This window comes from Trichechus manatus, unplaced genomic scaffold (assembly GCF_000243295.1).
Source record: "Trichechus manatus latirostris isolate Lorelei unplaced genomic scaffold, TriManLat1.0 scaffold00045, whole genome shotgun sequence".
In the NCBI taxonomy this organism is placed as follows: domain Eukaryota; kingdom Metazoa; phylum Chordata; class Mammalia; order Sirenia; family Trichechidae; genus Trichechus; species Trichechus manatus.
Genome location: NW_004443981.1, coordinates 16,003,029 through 16,020,869, shown reverse-complemented (window position 1 = coordinate 16,020,869; position 17,841 = coordinate 16,003,029). Strand labels below are relative to the sequence as shown.

The 17,841-nt window shown below is 42.6% G+C and overlaps 1 protein-coding gene across 3 annotated transcripts in view; it reads left to right on the top strand.

Moving 5' to 3' along the window:
* The window catches only part of PAPOLA (poly(A) polymerase alpha), a 66,841-nt gene extending 58,409 nt beyond the window's left edge, over positions 1-8,432 (top strand). For 2 of the 3 annotated variants that reach the window (XM_004376733.2, XM_023731802.1), the window contains exons 20-22: positions 2,163-2,225; positions 4,141-4,215; positions 6,250-8,432. In XM_004376733.2, coding sequence (XP_004376790.1) covers positions 2,163-2,225; positions 4,141-4,215; positions 6,250-6,345 — 234 coding nt within the window. In that variant the 3' untranslated portion in view covers positions 6,346-8,432. The remainder of the gene's footprint in view (positions 1-2,162; positions 2,226-4,140; positions 4,216-6,249) is intronic. The other variant, XM_023731801.1, reaches the window with a different exon arrangement.
* The last annotated feature ends 9,409 nt before the right edge of the window (positions 8,433-17,841 follow it).

Sequence of the window (17,841 nt, the reverse complement as noted above, 5' to 3'; positions counted from 1 at the left end):
AGCTTGGCTGTTTGGCCTCCCCTGTGCCCGCAGCCTGAGGGTGGATGCTCCAGAAATACTGATGAGAATGAATGAATGAATGAATGGATGCCAAGCACTCCATGGCGATGGTTAAAAAAAAAGAGAAGACATGAGCAAAATAAAATTAGCCCACTTAAAAAGTTACTGATTCATTAATAGTATTAAAAAATTACTGATTCATTAATAGTAGTATATGTCCAGTCAGTGCTCAAATGTTCCTGATCATCTCATTAATTTTGTAACAGTTTATTTGTTCAAATCTGGAACTAAATAAGGTTTCTGTGTTGTGTTGTTTGATGTCTCTTAGGTCTTTAAGTCACATTTAATGAAGGTTTCCCTCTTCCCTTTTTTTTCCCCTTGCAGATTTGTTGTTGTTCTGTGTGTCCTCCGATGGTCTGCATTTTGCTTATGGCATCTCCCTGGAGTTGTTTAACAAAAACAGAATCTTAAGATCGACTTTTAACACTAGATCTTAGGTTATCCCATAGGCTGCTAAGCTCCTCATTTTACAGAAGAGGAACTTGAGGTTCAGTGGCTTTTTGCAGTTATAAAGCTAGCTGAAGTCAGAGTCAAGGTCAGAATTCCAGCCTCATTCTCATGGTGCCAAAGTTGAAGAAGTGAGTTACAGTATAACTGTCCTTGTTTTAAACCCCTCCTAAACTGGGACTTTTAAAATAGTCTCTGTTAACCAGGACTTGATATTAGCGATCTAGCAAATTAGAGAAACAGACTCGTCCCACTCAGTCAATAATCCATTAACGTGGATACAGGTAAGCAGGTTTGGATAGTTTGTAGTTTCTTTCTGCTTCGTGTTCATCATATGCTCATGTTTTTCAAACACACACAAATGGTAATCTAAAAAGTAAGAAAAAAGTTTGCCGTACCACCTGGGTTATATGGCAAAATGAAGTTATACACACACGCGCGCGCGCACACACACACACTTAGGGAAAAATTCACATGTGCAGGAAAGTGGAATTGTGTAGTGACCTGCCATGCTTGCACCGCCCAGCTGCCGCAGTTAACTCACGTCCAGCCTGTCTTCTCTAGCCCCACCTTCTCCTGTGGTTTTGGAGCAAATACCAGAAATGTATCATTTCAACCACAAATATTCTGGGGTGTATCTAGAAAATACGAGCTATTAAAAAACATACAGTGTATTTATCACATCGATATTAGCAGTAATTCATAGTGTCGCACATCCAGTCAGTATTCAGATTTTCCCAGTTGTGACTTAAATAATTATTATTTTTAACAGTTGGTATGTTTGCAGGATACAGATAAGGTCCTTACTGGAATGAGTTGGTATTGCTGTTAAATCTCTTCTGATACGTAGGTTACCCTGTGGTTTCTATTTTTTTCTAGAAGCCGCATTCAGATTTTAATTTTAGTTCTGCTTGGTAAATAAAGCAGAGAAAATAATGCACAAAAGTTGTTTTTCTTAAGAGAGTCATGTTAATTAGAAGTCCCTCCAGGAGTGGTGCAGTTCAGCTGTTTTTGGCATTCCCTTTTCCTCCTTGCCAAAAATGAGTTGTTTGTTTGGAACAGAATTAGAATAAATTAAAAAATTAAGACCCAGGGAGGGCATTTCTTCAGGATGTTACTAGGTCTTACTCAGAAAGGGGTTCTGTGGCTAATTACGTTTAGAGAATTTGAAGGTCTCCTTTATGGAACTTTTCAGAACCATTAATGTGCTAACGGAGTGTGTGTGTGTGCACGCACGTGCGCTAATGTGCTCTGTGTGTGTGTGTGCGCGTGTGTGTGAGTGTGAGTGTGTGTGACTGACTCTTCAGGGGCGGGATGATCGGATGCAGAGCTCCTAGACTTGTTTGATCAGGGAGCTTTTTCTTATGAATGTAGTGGTTTGGGGAATGTACCTTAGGTGGTGATGATCTACAGGAATGGTTTTCCCCATGTTCCTTTTAATTTTAGTAGATGCTGGAGCCAGATTAAATTTGTTAATTTTAAAAAAGAAAAATTTGTTTTTAGGGGATCTGTAATCTATTTTAAGGCCATGCTTAATCTTACAGGTATAACTGTAGTTTTATAGTTTTAAAAAGTTTTATAAAGTAAAGCATTGATTGGCAATAATCTAAATTTTTCATTTTAGAGAATAAAGCTTTTTTTTTTTTAAAAAACAGGATGAAACAAGTGAAGAGGCTAACTGTCTTGCTTTGAGTGGACATGATAAAACAGAAACGAAGGTATACTGATCTAGCCTTTGGAATATGCACACCGTTAAGAGCACAGAAAATGTGACAGAAGTGTCTCTAGAATGTGGTATTGTATTCTGTCGTGTAGGTTCTGGATTGTTGTTAGTATTGTTCTCATGTGTATTCATTATGCTGAGATGGAGTTCCTTAAATGTGTGAGGTCCCACTAGACGCTAGTGGATCCTGAAGCGAATATAGTGGTGATTGAGGCATGTTCCGTACCTTTAAAGGAGTTTATAATTAAGTAGAGAAGGTAAGACGTTGATGTAATTAATTACATTATCAAAGAAAATTCACAGTAATTGAGGCCTGGGTGTCGAGGGGCAAGAGGAAGGTGTCACTTGTGACTGCAGTAATAGAAGAGCTTCGTAGAAGGAGGGATCAGCCTTTGAAGTGGCCCTGAAGGACGCACAGAACTTTAGGCAGTCCAAGGCAACTCAGAAGGACCCCTCACTATTGAGGAAAGAGCATGGTGGGATCAGAGAACCAGGTTTTGGCAGAAGGTTTTGGCTAGCGTTAAGGCACATGGGCTTGCGTGAGGCAGATGTGGTGGAAGAGATTTGTTTTGGCCAAACTAAAAGGCAAAACTTCGGTTTTTTGGAAATTGAAATCACGATGAAGGCGTTAACATATTTCCTCTTTGTTTGTTGTAGAAGCGCCAAAGTCTTCCCCTTCCCTCACATTATCCAGATTCCCGTGATGGATAGATCTTGCTTTTTTTTGTTTGTTTTTTTGTGTCTGTCTTTCTAGATTTTGTATGTACCCACGTGTCACACACATACCACTAGTGCCTTGTAGTCTTTACTCACTTTGTAAACCAAGAAGAAAGTTTCTATCATTATGTAATCTACAAAATTACTATTAATGGCTACATAGAATATCATTTTCAAGCTGCTACCGTATTTTATCTGGCCAATTTCCTGTTATTAGCAGTTGTTTCCATTAGAAAAGAAAGTTGCCCTTTTCTGCTCTAGTATCGACTGTAGCTGAACAGCTGTGGTGCGCTTGTTTCCTGAGGGTAGATTAATGAAGGAGGAGTTACCGAGGCCGGTAGTGTGCTTCCTGTTAGAACTCTTGTATATATTGCCAGGTTGTCCTCCAGAAAGGCTGCCCTTCTCCTGTGCCGACTCCTCCATGCCCGCTCCTCAGTGCCCACTCCGTACGCCTTCCCAGAGTGTGCGGGGCATTGTTATTATTTACCCTTTTCTACTGCATAGGGGAATGTTGATATTTCATTGTTTTGCTCTTATATATGTTGCATTATAAAAGTCAAAGTTTTTAGGTGTTCGCGTGTATGTGTTTTAATGTACTACTGGCTTTTGTACGCTGCTGTGAAGACTGCAGGGCAGTGGAGTGACACGGCTCACTCCGCATTTGCCCAGGACTATTGGAGTAGCATCAGCACTCTGCTTATGGCGCGGGGACAGAGCATATGCAGGGAGACGTGTTTAGAAACCTTTTCTACTTTTAATTAAAGGCATGGCACAATTTTTGTGCTTCTGGGTAATTTCATTTAATAATGAAATTATTATTGAATTTTGCTGTTTTCTTATAACAGAGAGGTTTTTTCTTGAGTTTATATTCTGTTAATTGTTGTCTGGGCACCATTTTATATCGTGCCTGTGTGTGTCTTAATTATTGTTAGTTGAAAATGTCCAAGTTGGAGCCAGTTGGAAAGGCAGGAGATATTTTGACCGTACCTTATAAGCTCGAAGTAGGCAAATAAAAATTGAGGAACATCTGAAACAGTGGAATAACCTACAGAAAGGCCAAGTGGCTGATTTTGGAATGTAGTCACGGCTTTCTCTTGATCCCCCACCTTCCAATTTGTCTTCTTTTTAGCCACCAAACCCAGTTATGTTCTTTTATTCTTCAAGTCTCTTTTCCCACCCTCTTTGTCTCCCAGGAACAAATGGACGCAGAGACAAGCACAGCGCAGCCGGAAACGATGCAGACGGCGGCTTGTCTGGTGGCCTCGCAGGTACTGAGCGCGCGGAGCAAGGGGAGCTGTAAACGTTCTGAAGATTCATGTGGTCTGATGAATTCCCATGATCTTCATGAAAGAATTGTTTATTGCTGGCCTGTGAATGTATTCATTGTAGTTTAAAGGCAGGGCATTGGATTGGATGAGGCTTTACTTGTGTGCTGTCTAGATGCTTACGGATCCCATTACATTATCATTTAATGTTGCAAATTATTTAAATTCTCAGTAGTTAAATGCACATTGTTCGTATAGAGGTTTCATTTAAAAGCTACAGAGTATCGTTTCAACTACGAGAGAGCTAAAAACAGTCGCAGATTTTTTGCAAGATTAACACCATCTTTTATTTTGAACATTTGTTTCTGCCTCAGTTTTCACCGGTGATTTTCAGTTATTTAGTGTAACCCATAGTTTTTGGAAATTATTTTTCATTTGTCCTGAAGTTCTCCTTGTGACAGGCCCTTGCATACAGTAGGTACCTGGAGTCTTTGCATTGATTTGTGAACCTTCTTTTTGTTGGTGAAGTAATTTATGTTTACTTCTTGAATCCTTTCAGATTGAGCAGACCCTAAAGTCTAGGTCAAACTCCGACACAGAGTGAATATTGAATCTGAGTAGCTGTTGCCCTGGCTACCCTAGATAACAGCTGCGGCCTGGTGACGTTGCTGTGGCGGCACCGCGACGCCCTTTCTCGGCCGCGTGCTTCACAGACTTGCTCGAATGTGATAAGTTTAAAATGTGCTTTTGCTGGCTGAAGACATTAAATACTCTAGTGTCCGCAGTGTCTTTTATTTCACCAACCTTTATTTAATAAAATTTTGCCGGGGGTTAACTGAAGTAACATTAGCAAGTGTTGTGCTTGATACATGGACACCCTGGTCTACACGCTTCAGCCGTCTTGTGATTGTGGGTGCATGTCTTCTGGTTCACCATGTCGCCCTCTAGGGAGCTGTTCCCATAGTTTGATCTTCCTGAGCTCATCCCCGTAGTGATTAGTACCCACGGGTGCTTGCCTTTAGATATTTTCATGAGTGAGTAGAAATTTCTTTTTAATGAACGGATTCCTAGAATCACGGAGAGAAAAATCACCCAATTATAAAAAGATTATGTTGACTTTTTAAAGTAAAATGCATTTCTGTGTTTAGTGATGTTGAGGAAAGACTTATTTCTGCGAAGGTGATAGTGATATTGTGGTTGTGTCTAACGGAGAATCCTTGTTGTTTTGAGATAAATCCCGAAAGATTTACGGATGAAATGATAGGATCTCCAGGATTGCTTCAGAATAATCCGGAGAGTGAAAGTGAGGGAATGGTGGATTGGCTTTGCTTTGACAGTTGATGAAGCTGGGTAATGAGTACATGGGGATTCCTTATGCGGTGTTCTCTCCTTTTGCGTATGTTTGAAGTTTTCTGTAATAAAACATTCAAAAAAGTTATCTCTATAGTTTTGAATGTTAAAGAAGGCAGTAGAATGATTTAATCTGTTTTTTAATATAATAAAACTTTCCCCAGATTTAGGACGATATCACTGAGTTGTGTCGATTACATTTTATAATTTGCAGTGTCAGAAAATTACGTGCAACTACTGCTCTTGTGTATGAGGTGAACTTGAAGTATTCTCCCACATGGGGGTGCTCCAATACCAGTTAATGTTGAAGCTGTGATCCGGAGTTATACTGAATAAATATACTTTGACGTTAACTTGATAATTATTTGGTAGGTGATTCTGAGAGAAGCCTGTTTTTAAACACTATATTTGCTATTACTTGGGAGTTTATATATGTATACGTACATATATGTAATAGTTAATAATTATTTGAAAAAATTTTAAAAGCATAGAACAAATAATTAGATAGTAATAGGCATGTTCATTTCCAACCTGACAGCATTTTAGTGTATTTTTATTTACATTTTAATACTTCTCTTCTATGGTAAGATCCCACCCATTTCTTAGGAAATAAAGCAGTAGAAAGTAAATCTCCTTGTGGAATTACAGTGCTTTGAATGATACTGTGTTCTTTACTTTCGTCCTCAGAAAACATCCAGTACAGACCTTTCTGATATCCCTGCTCTCCCTGCAAATCCTATTCCTGTTATCAAGAATTCAATAAAACTGAGATTGAATCGGTAAAAACAACCTCAGGGTCCATAAACAATATCTGCCAACTCAACCTGTTGTCTTCAAATGCTAAAAAAGGAGAATGGAGGGTACAAGACTCGACGGGACGGGGAATGGACGTAGGTGTTTGTGGTGACCTTCCTTACTGGGCTAACAGCACTTGATCGGACGTCCAGGTTAGTATGTGAAGCCAGGAGTACTATTATTAATGTGTTAGCAACAGTTGCATTAACTATTTCAAAAGATTACTGCCTTTAAAAAACAAAGAAACAAAAAAAAAAAAAAAAGGAAAAATAAAAGAAACCTCAAGTTACATTTGTATCCGTAATTGACATCTGGATCGGGTTTATGTTTGATGCATTGTTTGGAAAATTTGCAATACAAACTGGCATAAGATTCCTTATTCTGATGATGCACTTTTATGTATTTTTTATTAGAAAGTAGAACTAATTTTAGATTTTCAGCTTGATGGATTTTCATTTTTTTCCTGACGAATTTTCTTTACCATTAGTCTTCAAATTGGGTACATGGTGCACGGTGTAGTGTCACACTCGCGAGAAGGGGTGAGCGTACCTCTAGTTCCGTCCCTGTAAGTAGCTGTAACCCTTAAAAATGAAATGTCAACTCGGGGGGACACATTGACACTGAAGGAATAATTAGGAAATAGCTCGGTTTTGATGGGGTCATGATTAAGAAATGATATATTGGTTTTATTTGTAGAATTGTTTTATAGTGCATACAAATCAGCGATCAAACAGCAGATATTTTTTTTTGAGCCTATCAAAGCTCCGTATTCTTTTGCCTTTAATCCATTGTCTTTTAAACAAAAAAAGCCCCCCCCCCTTTTTTTGGCATGTATGCACAAGGTAGGACTTATTCATAAAAAAACAAAATGCCAGTATTTTCTTAAGCCATGATATGAGGACACTGACCCTGTGGCCACATGGCACAGAACACTAAATTTTGGTCCCATGGCTGAAACTTGAGGGTGACTAAAAGCAGTGCCTGGGACACATGCTGTCTGTCTTGGATGGCCATTTGATTTCCGAACAGGAGAGATTTTGCACACTCCACAGAACTCCTGTCTGTAGGGAAGTTGGTTTTCAGTTTTAGACATGTGGACAAAAAGGCATTTTCTCCAAGAATTTTAACCTGATTTTTAAATGGCTTACCAAAATGTCAGTAAATTTTACGTGTAGAAAAATTTTAAAATCCTTTCTAGCAAGCACTTGACATCTAGTCAGCTCTCTACTCCTTTTTGTTTTATTCTATCAAAAAATTAGGAGCTCTTTTCTTTAAAGACAAAAAACAGAACAACAACAACAAAAAAAAAAACCCAAAAATCCCCCCTCCTAATTAAGCAGCAGAAGTTCCCTCTGTAGGAAGTATGAGGATGCCGGGCGTGATCACCTCTTTCCTGATCTGGACAAAGCAAACGTTAACAGTTCTCCTGATGACACATTTTCCGAATCCTGCACTGTGCTCCATTCTATCACACGTGCGTTTTTCATGTAAAACTGCAATGACTTAAAACTCTTTCCTGTCCTTCTAAATTAATTTCCCAAAGTTGGAGTGTAGTCTTCCGCCACTTAGGCTCTGCATTAATTGAGGCTTGCTTTCCACCATTACTTTACCATGTCTCGTATACAATGTTTCTCCTTCCACATCTTTGCTCTGCACAGTCACCTTGTCCCCCTTCCAGCACCTAAGAACGGAGATGGTCACACTGACAGGTGAAGTGTACAAGGTGTCTGTGTTTTTTGTGTAGCTTCAGAGTTAGATTGAAATTGCCAGGCACAGATTTAGTCTTGTCATTTTGTTTACACATTGGGGAAAAGAAATTCAGTTTATTAAACGTTTCATGTAACTGCACCCAAGTTTTGCCAAGCTGGAAACTTGGAATTTTTCTGTGTAGTGACTTTTTAATTCTCGTTTTCATAACCTGGAGATCAGACTGTTGCTTTCGCATGATGTACGTAGTGTCTCATGACTGGAGTTTGCTTTGTTTTATAGTATCTGTACTCCTTGTATTTTTCAAGAGCTATTTTGTAAACAGATGATGTATTTCTCCATTGAAAACACAATAAAAAAAAAAAAAAGCACAATCCCACAGTTGACTGATTTTTTTTGATTGACTATTTCTTGTTTTTTCAGTGATCTGATTGGTTCTTCTTATACATTTATAGTATGGCACTAAGTGAAGACTTGTTACAGAATTGACTTCAGTTACATTTAGAAAAGGTTTGTTTCTGGTTAACTTATGCCCTTAGCAGCAGCCTAATAGTCATAGGTCACATAACAATGAGGTATTTATTTTCATTTAACTGATCTTTAGGAAGGGGAACATGAATGTGGTTAATTCACCTTGAACTGTTCCATCCTCTGAAGTGTTTGTTCCGTGCATGCGACAGGATGAGTCCTGTTCACAGCTGCTGGTTTACAAAGCCGTTGCGCTTTCTCTGGAATGTCAGCAGGTGGCAACTGCTTTTCAGTGAATTAGGATTATAGACCAGAACCAGCCAGGATCCTGGGTTTCATATTAAACCCTAATCAGATACTGTTTTTCTCCTTGTACAACCCCCAAAAGCTCAGCATTGCACACCTAACTCACGAGTTAGGAATCAGCTGCTGTTAGGTGTGTGTGAAGGCACATTCTTGAGGGTTTGAGTGGAGGTGAAAGCTGCTGTTGGAAGAGGCATGCAGCTTCTGAAATTTCCAGTTGTCAGACCTTTACTGTATGTAAAAATAGAGGACCACAGTGTGGCCTTTCATTCAGCTAAGATTGAACTTTTGGAGGATCGTACGTAAATGGGGAAATACTGTAAAAATGACTCTGGACTCCATGCTAGCCTGTAGAGAGTCGAACTTGAGGCCCCCTCTCTACCTTGATAAGACACTCAGCTAACGGGCTGGGTATCACACTGTCGCGTCTCACCCCCCAGAAGGCCCTTTGGCATTTCCTGCGTCTTGCTGAATTAGTAAAATGGTAATTGAAAGTTGTATGTTTTGTGGCTCTGCATGTATTCTGGAATAAAGTTTGTATTTTTCTAATTAACACCTCTGTTTTTTTCTCCACGCAGAAAAAATGTTTTAGAGCTCTGTGTAGTATTAATTCTGGCTGCACTCAAGGTGGCAATAAATGATCAGCAGCTCCAAGTAGTAGTTGATAATGAAAGGATAAATCATTAATGCACACAAACTTGTAGACCGAGTCCTGGAAATCTTAACTGTTAGTGCACTAAAATGCATTTAAACGAAAAGACAAACTGTTTACTTAGAAAGGCATTGAACAGTCCTTGAAATATACTTTTGCCTAATTTAACCCTAATAAAAATGAATAGTACAGGGAAAATTAGTTGCTTTTTAGCCTGATTTGTATGTGTTGCCCCTTTTTTTTTTAATTCTCCTCCACAGTATTTATTCCTCTTCTGTTAGCATTTCTCCAAGTCAGAATCGCACGCGGACGCTGTCTTAACTCAGACCTTGCTCACTGAAATACTGAGCATATTCTGTAATAAACACGACCTTCAGTCCCATAGACACAAGTGGTCTGTTCAGTTCTGGGTAATATCTGTCTCTCATGTTTGTAGAATCAGTGTGTGCCTCCTTTGTAATTATCAGCTTTAACATTCTTCTGACATTCGATGCAGCTTTCCTGGCACCAGATAAGAAAGATGGCAACAATATTTCTGAACCACGTATTTCGGAAGTGATTGTGCTTCATTCTAGAAGTGATCTCATGTGCTTGGAAAGTCATTTCAACGTCTGCTTTTCTTCCTCAGAGACGTGCTTTTGTCACAGTGCGTCATTGCACTGGATCAAACCACACGTATATTTTGTTGAAAGGGATGGAATTTTAAGTAAAATATTGCTTTTCTCATTCCCTCCCAGTTTACAAGCCTTTCCTTGAGAGGGTGGAATTAAGCCTGTGCTTAAGTTCACGATTTCAGAAGTCTCCACGTTTGTATGGAAGGTTGTGATTGTAATTATTGTGGTTTTTTCCTCCACTTACCTTTAAAATGCTTTACACTTTTAGCTCACTAAACATTATAAAGGGCACAGTATTTTTTAGAGTTTGTAGAGTTTAAATATCTACTGTTTAAAATGTTAACTTTTAAAATATTCACACTGTCAGGTAAATAAGACAGTGCAGTCCCTTTCCTTATGGTTTGGGTATCTTTACGTTCTGCTGGCGGGACGGGAAGTAGACGGGCATTCAGGACGGGCATTCAGAACGGGCTTTTATGTTTTAATCAAAGCATTATATTTCTTGCTTTGCTGTTTCTAAGATACAGAATAATGTCCTAATCAAAAATAGTTCCCTTTGTGTCATTCTGCTTAGAATGTGTGTGTGTTGCTCTTCTTTATTTGGTTTTAGTGGTGAGAATGGATTTCTTCGACCCCCGCCGCATCTCTCCGCATTTGGTCCTGGAATTGACCACAGAAAGCCCGAGGGGGTGGTGGTTTTGTTTTATATTTTGAAATGAACAGTGAGGGTCTGGAAACAATAGCGCCTGAGTCCTTAAAACGTTATTTTATATATATTAAAAAAAGCTTTCCCTGTAGTCACAGAATAATGTTCCTTTTGTCCAGTGTGATTTCCGAACAGTTATCGATAGATGGAAATATGAAACAGACTAAATGAAAACTATTAAGGGTAAATGGTGACCTATAGTAGGTTTTAGTCTTGGGCTGATTGTGATGTAATAAACAGTTAAATGAAAAAGCACCACCTGATCTGAGCACCGTGCATCCCAGTGATTTGGAGCTGTCCAGACAGCACACTTAGTTTTTACTTGACCTGGAGGTTTTTTGTTTCATATTGGTCGCAGTTATGTGACTACAACCTGATATTTTTTATATCTAAGTCTCTTTGCAAGCCTTTTAGAAACATTTTGTTTTATTAGTTTTTAAGGTGTTTTTTTTAATCCAACAAATCTCATGCTGAAAATGTGTAATTTAAAAATTTCACTTTTATGGGTTTGTTAGAGCTCATTGCAGACATTTATCTCAGTCTGGTGGGATTTCTCTGGTGCCATGTAGTTCTAAAGTAGTTAACACTTCTTTAGTATAAACTAGTTTTGCTCTAATAAGACTTTCTGTGGAGTGTGCCCTTGCCGTGCCCCTCAACTCACACACATAGCTGTGTATGTGGGTATTTGGGTTCGTCTAAGAGTTGGGGCATCAGAAAGTAGATATGTGCGTTTTAATATAATAATGCAGAATGTCCCAACTTTGTGCTTGTTCCTTGTGGATGCTGTCTCTCTCTTGGCATGACACCCTCCTTACAAACTTTCACACTGCGTGGTGCCGGGTGCTCTGTGATTTCCAGAAATCTGGCATGAGACTTGGTCCTTGTTTGCGTTTTCTGACTGCAGTGGAGCTGTTAATAAAGAGATTGATGGTAAAGTTGTCGAGAAGAGACAGTTGGGCAGAACTGCTCCCCGTGAGTGACAGAGGGCATGCTCTGCCTTCACAGCCAAGAAAGCCGCCCCCAGCAGAGAGCCGACCGTGCCTGGACACGGTGCCAAGACACTTAGGAGGAGCTGTGCTGCTCTGCTCGGCTGCTGGAGCGCTTGACTGTAGGCCTGCTCCACGCCCGTCTCTGTCCTTAAAGCCACGACGAGCTCAGAACAGATATCCTTACAAAGAGGGTGCGTGCACACTTCCCAACTGTAAAATAATTATGAATGATTCTGAAGAGTGCTCACAGTTCACCCTAATTTGGCTTAGTAAAATCAGGTTTTATTTAAAAAATAGTACTACAGTTTTTATAGAAAGCCTAAGTTTCTAGACAGAGGCTTCCTGAGAATCTTTAGGGAGTCAAGTTGGACAGGCTTGAGACTAAGCATCGGCCGAGCGGCTGTGGGATGTTGGAGGTCTTCGTCGTGGTGACTGTCGCTGTGTGCATTTTCACCTTTCCCTGTCCGTGAGCTTCGGCTATGGGCAGTGTAGCCGTTTGTTCATCTGTTTTGTGTGGCCTTGGACCATGAGGATGTTTGGCTGTCCTTAATCCTGACTCTAAAGGTGCAGGTTGCGCCTGCAGTTTCTAAACTGCCCTAGTTACAGCGTTTCTCTTTTAGCCTTCCTGACCACCAGACTGTTTTCTTGGTCAGGCTCCTCTCGGAAGGAAACTGCCTTGTTAAGTCACACAGGTGCCGACACTTTAGTTTCTGGACGATGAATATTCTCGGAGAAGTTAAATCTGCACGTCTTGTCTTTGCCTCTGCCTAACCTGCTGAATAACTTTTTTGGGGGAGTGGGGAATAGATTATTTAAAAAGTTAAAAATATGTTCATAAAAATCTCAAAAGTTAGAACAAATCTAACGAGACATGGCGTCCATTGCATCGGTGGTAGCCTCTGCCCGTCCGTTTCTACTGAGGGGGGAGCCCATGTCAGACCTTCCATTGCTGGGCAGTATTTGAGCTTTCTAGGTGGGACTCCGGGTGGTTTCTTTGCTCCCCAGTGATTTGACGGCTGCCTTTAGAAGCAAATTCTGACAGTCTCTACTTTCTTTAACATGAGACCTTCAAAATAGATATATGAGTTGTTGCTGGTTGATTTTCTTATCCCAAGTAAGATAATATTCTGGGGTGTGTTTTATGACCAGGGTGTGTTAAGACCAGGGCTTTGAACTGGTTCTGTTAGGTTTGAACCCCTGCTGAGAATTTGCATTTCTGACAAGTTCCCTGATGAGAATTTGCATTTCTACCCCAGATATACACATCGGCATCCACATTTTGACAGGATCCCCAGGTGATTCTTATGTATAACTTCCTGGGAACTTGTTAGAAATGCAAATTCTCAGCAGGGTTTCGAAGCCCGGGTTAAGACTATGAGACCAGACTAGGCCAGAGAGGGGTTAGCAGCACTCCCTCTAATTGGAGTGGGTCATCTGACCCTTCGCGTGCATACTCCAGGAACTAGGGAGCTGAAGGGGGAAATCAGATCAAGCCCTTGCCCTTGAGTATGTCACATAAGCAGGATAAATCCTCTAAGTGAACTAGTGCTTATGGGAATAATGGAGCACCTTGTGCCTTGACTGTATCAGATTCTTTTAGTAGGCATTTTCCAGGTTCATGACGAGCTCACTGAAGTCAGACCCGTGTGGTCATTTTGGTATGAGTTGTTGCTAAGCTAGGAAGCCGTCTGGTCGGGGGTGAAGAAGAGCATTACACAGACAGCAGGGCTTGCAGTGGGTGAAGAAACTAGCTTAAGTGACTTGCCACAGGTGGTGCCCATTGTCTCCATGCCTGTCTGCCCCCCAGGTCTTTTCTTTCTGCTGTTGTGCGTTGCTTATGCTTCTAACTCACTTGTTGTGGGAGGAAGTAAGATGGAACGCCTCTCGCAGGAGCCTTTCGTGGTAGCCTTCCTGGTGTCCCCGAGCCCTGGAGCACGTGGAGAGCACGTTCTCTGAGGCTGTTCTTTGCTCTGTCCCCTGGACCCAAAGGGAGGTTTCCTGGAGCAGGCTTCCCAGGGCTGGTTTTTGAAAGGGTCGGTTCTACTCACAGACCTGTAAGCCGTCGTCCCTACAAAATAGACTTGGGCACTGTGATGGGCAGAAGGAGAGCTGCAAGGATTTCTGGTATTTTCCATGATTCCACTGGGTTCTTGACTTGGCTGTTTTCAACCAAACAGGCTGTAGGAAAGTTTGAAAATCTTACTTCATTTCCAAAAGGACGTGAAATGGTTTAAAGTTTGGAGTGCTAAGAATAGAATTTTTTTAAAAAGGTAATGCAGTTGGGCTAAAGGAGCAATAGATGTATACTAAGATGAGGCCGGAAACCTAGGGAGAATAACTCTTCCCCTTGTTGATTCAGCACGTTTCAGGTTCTCTCCGCGCCTGGACTCTGCACATTGCCAACCGCATGGAATGGCCGTTCCACTGGAAGTTATTTTTTTTGTTACATTTTTGTTAGTAATGACTGGTAGATGACCCAACCACACAAATTAGCGAAACTTTATTAGTTCAGAATTAACTGTTTGGAAATTTTCATTTGTGATTTTGGTGCGCTCACGCTCGGCTGTAGCACACAAAGACACCGAGCCTCCCTGGATGAAGGACCACAAATTAAAGCGTCTGAGGGGCACTAAGTGGTGCCCCACCTGAAGCGCCATATTGATGCCCTGGAAGACGACAGGAGGGGGAGCCCCACGTTGGCGTTCAATGTACGGCCAGACGCTGGGCCATCTGGAAGTTTGGGGCCCCATGGAGAACACGAGAAGAGGTCTGAGGCTTTTGTTCTGTTGGAAGTGCCGTTCCTACAGGGGTGTCTAGTCCCTGATGTAAGAATCCAGTTCAGGCTATTTGATCTCTGAGGTACCAGGCTTGGCTCATGCTAAAAAGTCTTCAGCAAATCTGCCATCATGCCACCCACCTTGACTCCTGTTCTATCGCATGTTGGCAGAATTGTGCAGCGTAGAGGAAACAGCGGCTGTTGACAAGTCAGAGCTTCGTTCAGCTTCCTGGTCGTGTGCTCTCCTGCAGTGGCCGCGTCTCTGAGGCGCGTTCTCCTCAGTGGAGATGGGTAGTGACCGCTCTGTGGGGTCGTGTGAGGACTGAAGGCAGGAGGGTGAGAGCCTCTGTGGCGCCTGCCTGCGTGTTTGGATGGTGGCCTGACGACTCCCGGCCCCGCGAAGGCCCCCAGCCACCACCGCTGTGTTGCGGAGCGCTCACTGGCCTGGAAGTCTGAACGGATGGTTTTAGCTCTTCTGCAGTTGGGCTAACCAGGGTGGGCTGTGGAGATCAGAGCTTTTTGTTCCACTGTAGGAGTTAGGAAATCTAACCTGGAAGTCTGAACGGATGGTTTTAGCTCTTCTGCTGTCGGGCTAACCAGGATGGTCTGTGGAGATCAGAGCTTTTTGTTCCACTGTAGGAGTTAGGAAATCTAACCTCCGTGCAAGGAGGTTGAATGCTTTGAGATCCATTAAAGTTTGCATCGGGTCAACCTGATTGTGAATTTTGTTCGTAAAAAAAATGAGTTTAGCCAAATGCTGTGACGAGCTAGCTCCGTGAACTTTTGTTATCTAGTTGGACGGAGTAGCCTAAACCCGAGGTTCCCAGGTCACAGTGGGAGAAAACGAGAGCGGGTGAGCAGGAGGTGCGGTGGCGTGGGCAAGCCCCTTCCTGGTGGTGGGGGGAGAAGTGGACAGTGGAGGGGAGAGGCGAGCCCACCCTCTGACAGGTAGAGGAATCCCAGCGGTTTATTTACGGCCGAACAGCATAGCTGCTCCGGGACTTGAACACTTTTAAGTAATTTCTTCTGATCTATCTGTGGAATATTGCCAGATCCTGCCCTTTCCAGTTGAATTGGGGTCTTGGGCCTTTGTTTTCCATTTGGATAGCTTCTGAAGCCACACCAGTGTGTGTGGTGTTGGTTAATGCTAAGAGTGAGCCTTAGCGCTTGAGCCTGGCCCTGGCCTTCAGGAAGAACAGTCCTGTCTTTCTGCCACGGCCAGGCCACCACGGGCAAGTCGTTTCAACAGCTTCCTTTCAGTTTTTAATTCGGGAAAATAGAACCTGTTCTTTTTTGGAATAAAAGAATATTCCTTATATGGAGCCCTGGTGTTGCAGTGGTTGAGAGCTTGGCTGCTCACCAAAAGGCTGCCAGTTCAAACCTACCAGCCGCTCCTTGGAAACCCTATGGGACAGTTCTACTCTGTCCTGTAGGGTTGCTATTAGTCAGAATTAATGGCAGCGGGGCTTTTTTTTTTGGAAACTTACATGGTTAGCAAGTGAATACGATGTGTTTTAGAGAATCTAGATTTTTTTTAAAGTGCCAGCTTACACCTAATTTGGATTTGTCAGAGGGCAGGCACAGAGGCAAACTGCAGACTTCAAGGAGGGTCTGGCAAACTAGCCCCTTCACTTCGCGAAGCTGCTTCCCACGAGGAATCTGGGCAGCCCCGGGGCTGGGAGAACCGCGGCTGGAGGCCAGCAAAGAGCTCTCTTTTTCTAATGTGGGGTGGGAGCAGACTGGCTCTTCAGAAAATGTACTTTCTAGCCTCGGTACCAAGACAGATGCAGCTGCTGCTTCCGAGGAGACTGAGCAGCCCGCCTGCCCTGGAGTTGAGGAAGGGCTGAGGAGACCTGGGGAGCTCCCCACAGCAGCTCCTAGTTACTGAGCGTGTCTGTTAGGAGTCCCTGGGTGGTGCAGTCGGAAGGCTGGAGGTTCAGGTCCACCCAGAGGCTTCTCGGAAGGAAGGCCTGGCGATGTATTTCTGAAGTCAGCCACTGAAAACCTTGTGGAGCACAGTTCTACTCTGACACACACGGGGTCGCCGTGAGTCGGTCGACTGGACAGCACCTGGTTTAGGTGTCAAGCAGGAGGTCTGATCCTCATAGCACCCTCAGATGCGTTCGTGGTGTTGGCGAAGATTATTGACCATGTTTTGGACTGTCAGAACGAACAAATCTGTCTTGGAAGAAGTACAGCCAGAATGCTCCTTTGGAGGCAAGGATGGCAAGACTTCGTCTCACATACTTTGGACATGTTATCAAGAAGGACTAGTCCCTGGAGAAGGACATCATGCTTGGTAAAGTAGAGGGTCAAAGAAAGAGAGGAAGACCTCAGCGAGGTGGACTGACAGTGGCTGCAACAGTGGGCTCAAGTGTAACGGTTGTGAGGACGGCGCAGGGCCGGGCAGTGTTCCGTTCTGTTGTGCGCGGGGTCGCTAGGAGTGGGAACTGACTGGACGGCACGTGACGACAGCATGGGGTTGATAGCCCCATTTCAGTGGCGTCTGTCACTGTTCACGGACAAGGAAACAGTGTAGTGAAATGCCTTGCCTGGGGTCACAAGAGTACCTTGGCATTTGAACCTGGTGTTGTCTCGGAAGTTCTGAAACATGACCGTAGCTCTCCCCAGGTGACGTGTTGCCTTTTCGTGTAGCTCGGTGGGAATTCTCCCCGGAAGGCCTGGGTAATGGACTCTTCTGCACATGCCTCCAGTTTCGCTGAGATGCGTTTCAGCCGTCTGGACGCCATCACTGCCGGCCTGCCTGCGAGGGGTGAGGAAGGGACGAGGCCGGGGGTGAGTGGCTGTGGGGAGGTGGGATCAGTGAGGAGATGAGTGTGGTCGTTAGTCTGGGAAGGTGAGTGCTGGCTGGTTGGAGGGGAGCTGACGTGTTCACACCCAATTTGCTTAATACTGGCTTTCCTCCTCGTATTACATTCGCCTCTAATTTGGATTTTTAAAAAATGTAATTTTCCTTTCGGATTGGGTGGTTTCTCCTTGAGAAAATTTGCACCTTCTCATAGATCTTTTTCTTTTTAATGTGATTAAGAGAGAAGAGTCCCTGGAATAACTGCTAAAAATCTTAAAACTGTTCGCGAGTAGAACAAATAGAAATGTCAGCAAAGATACCTTAGAGGTTATTCAGAAGGTGCTGTACTGGCTGTATCATATCTGGAGGGATTACATTTGATAAATTTTTATTAAAAACAAAATCAACGCAGAAGTGCCCTTAGAGGAATTGGCTAAAAATAATGCTTTTTTTTTGAAAT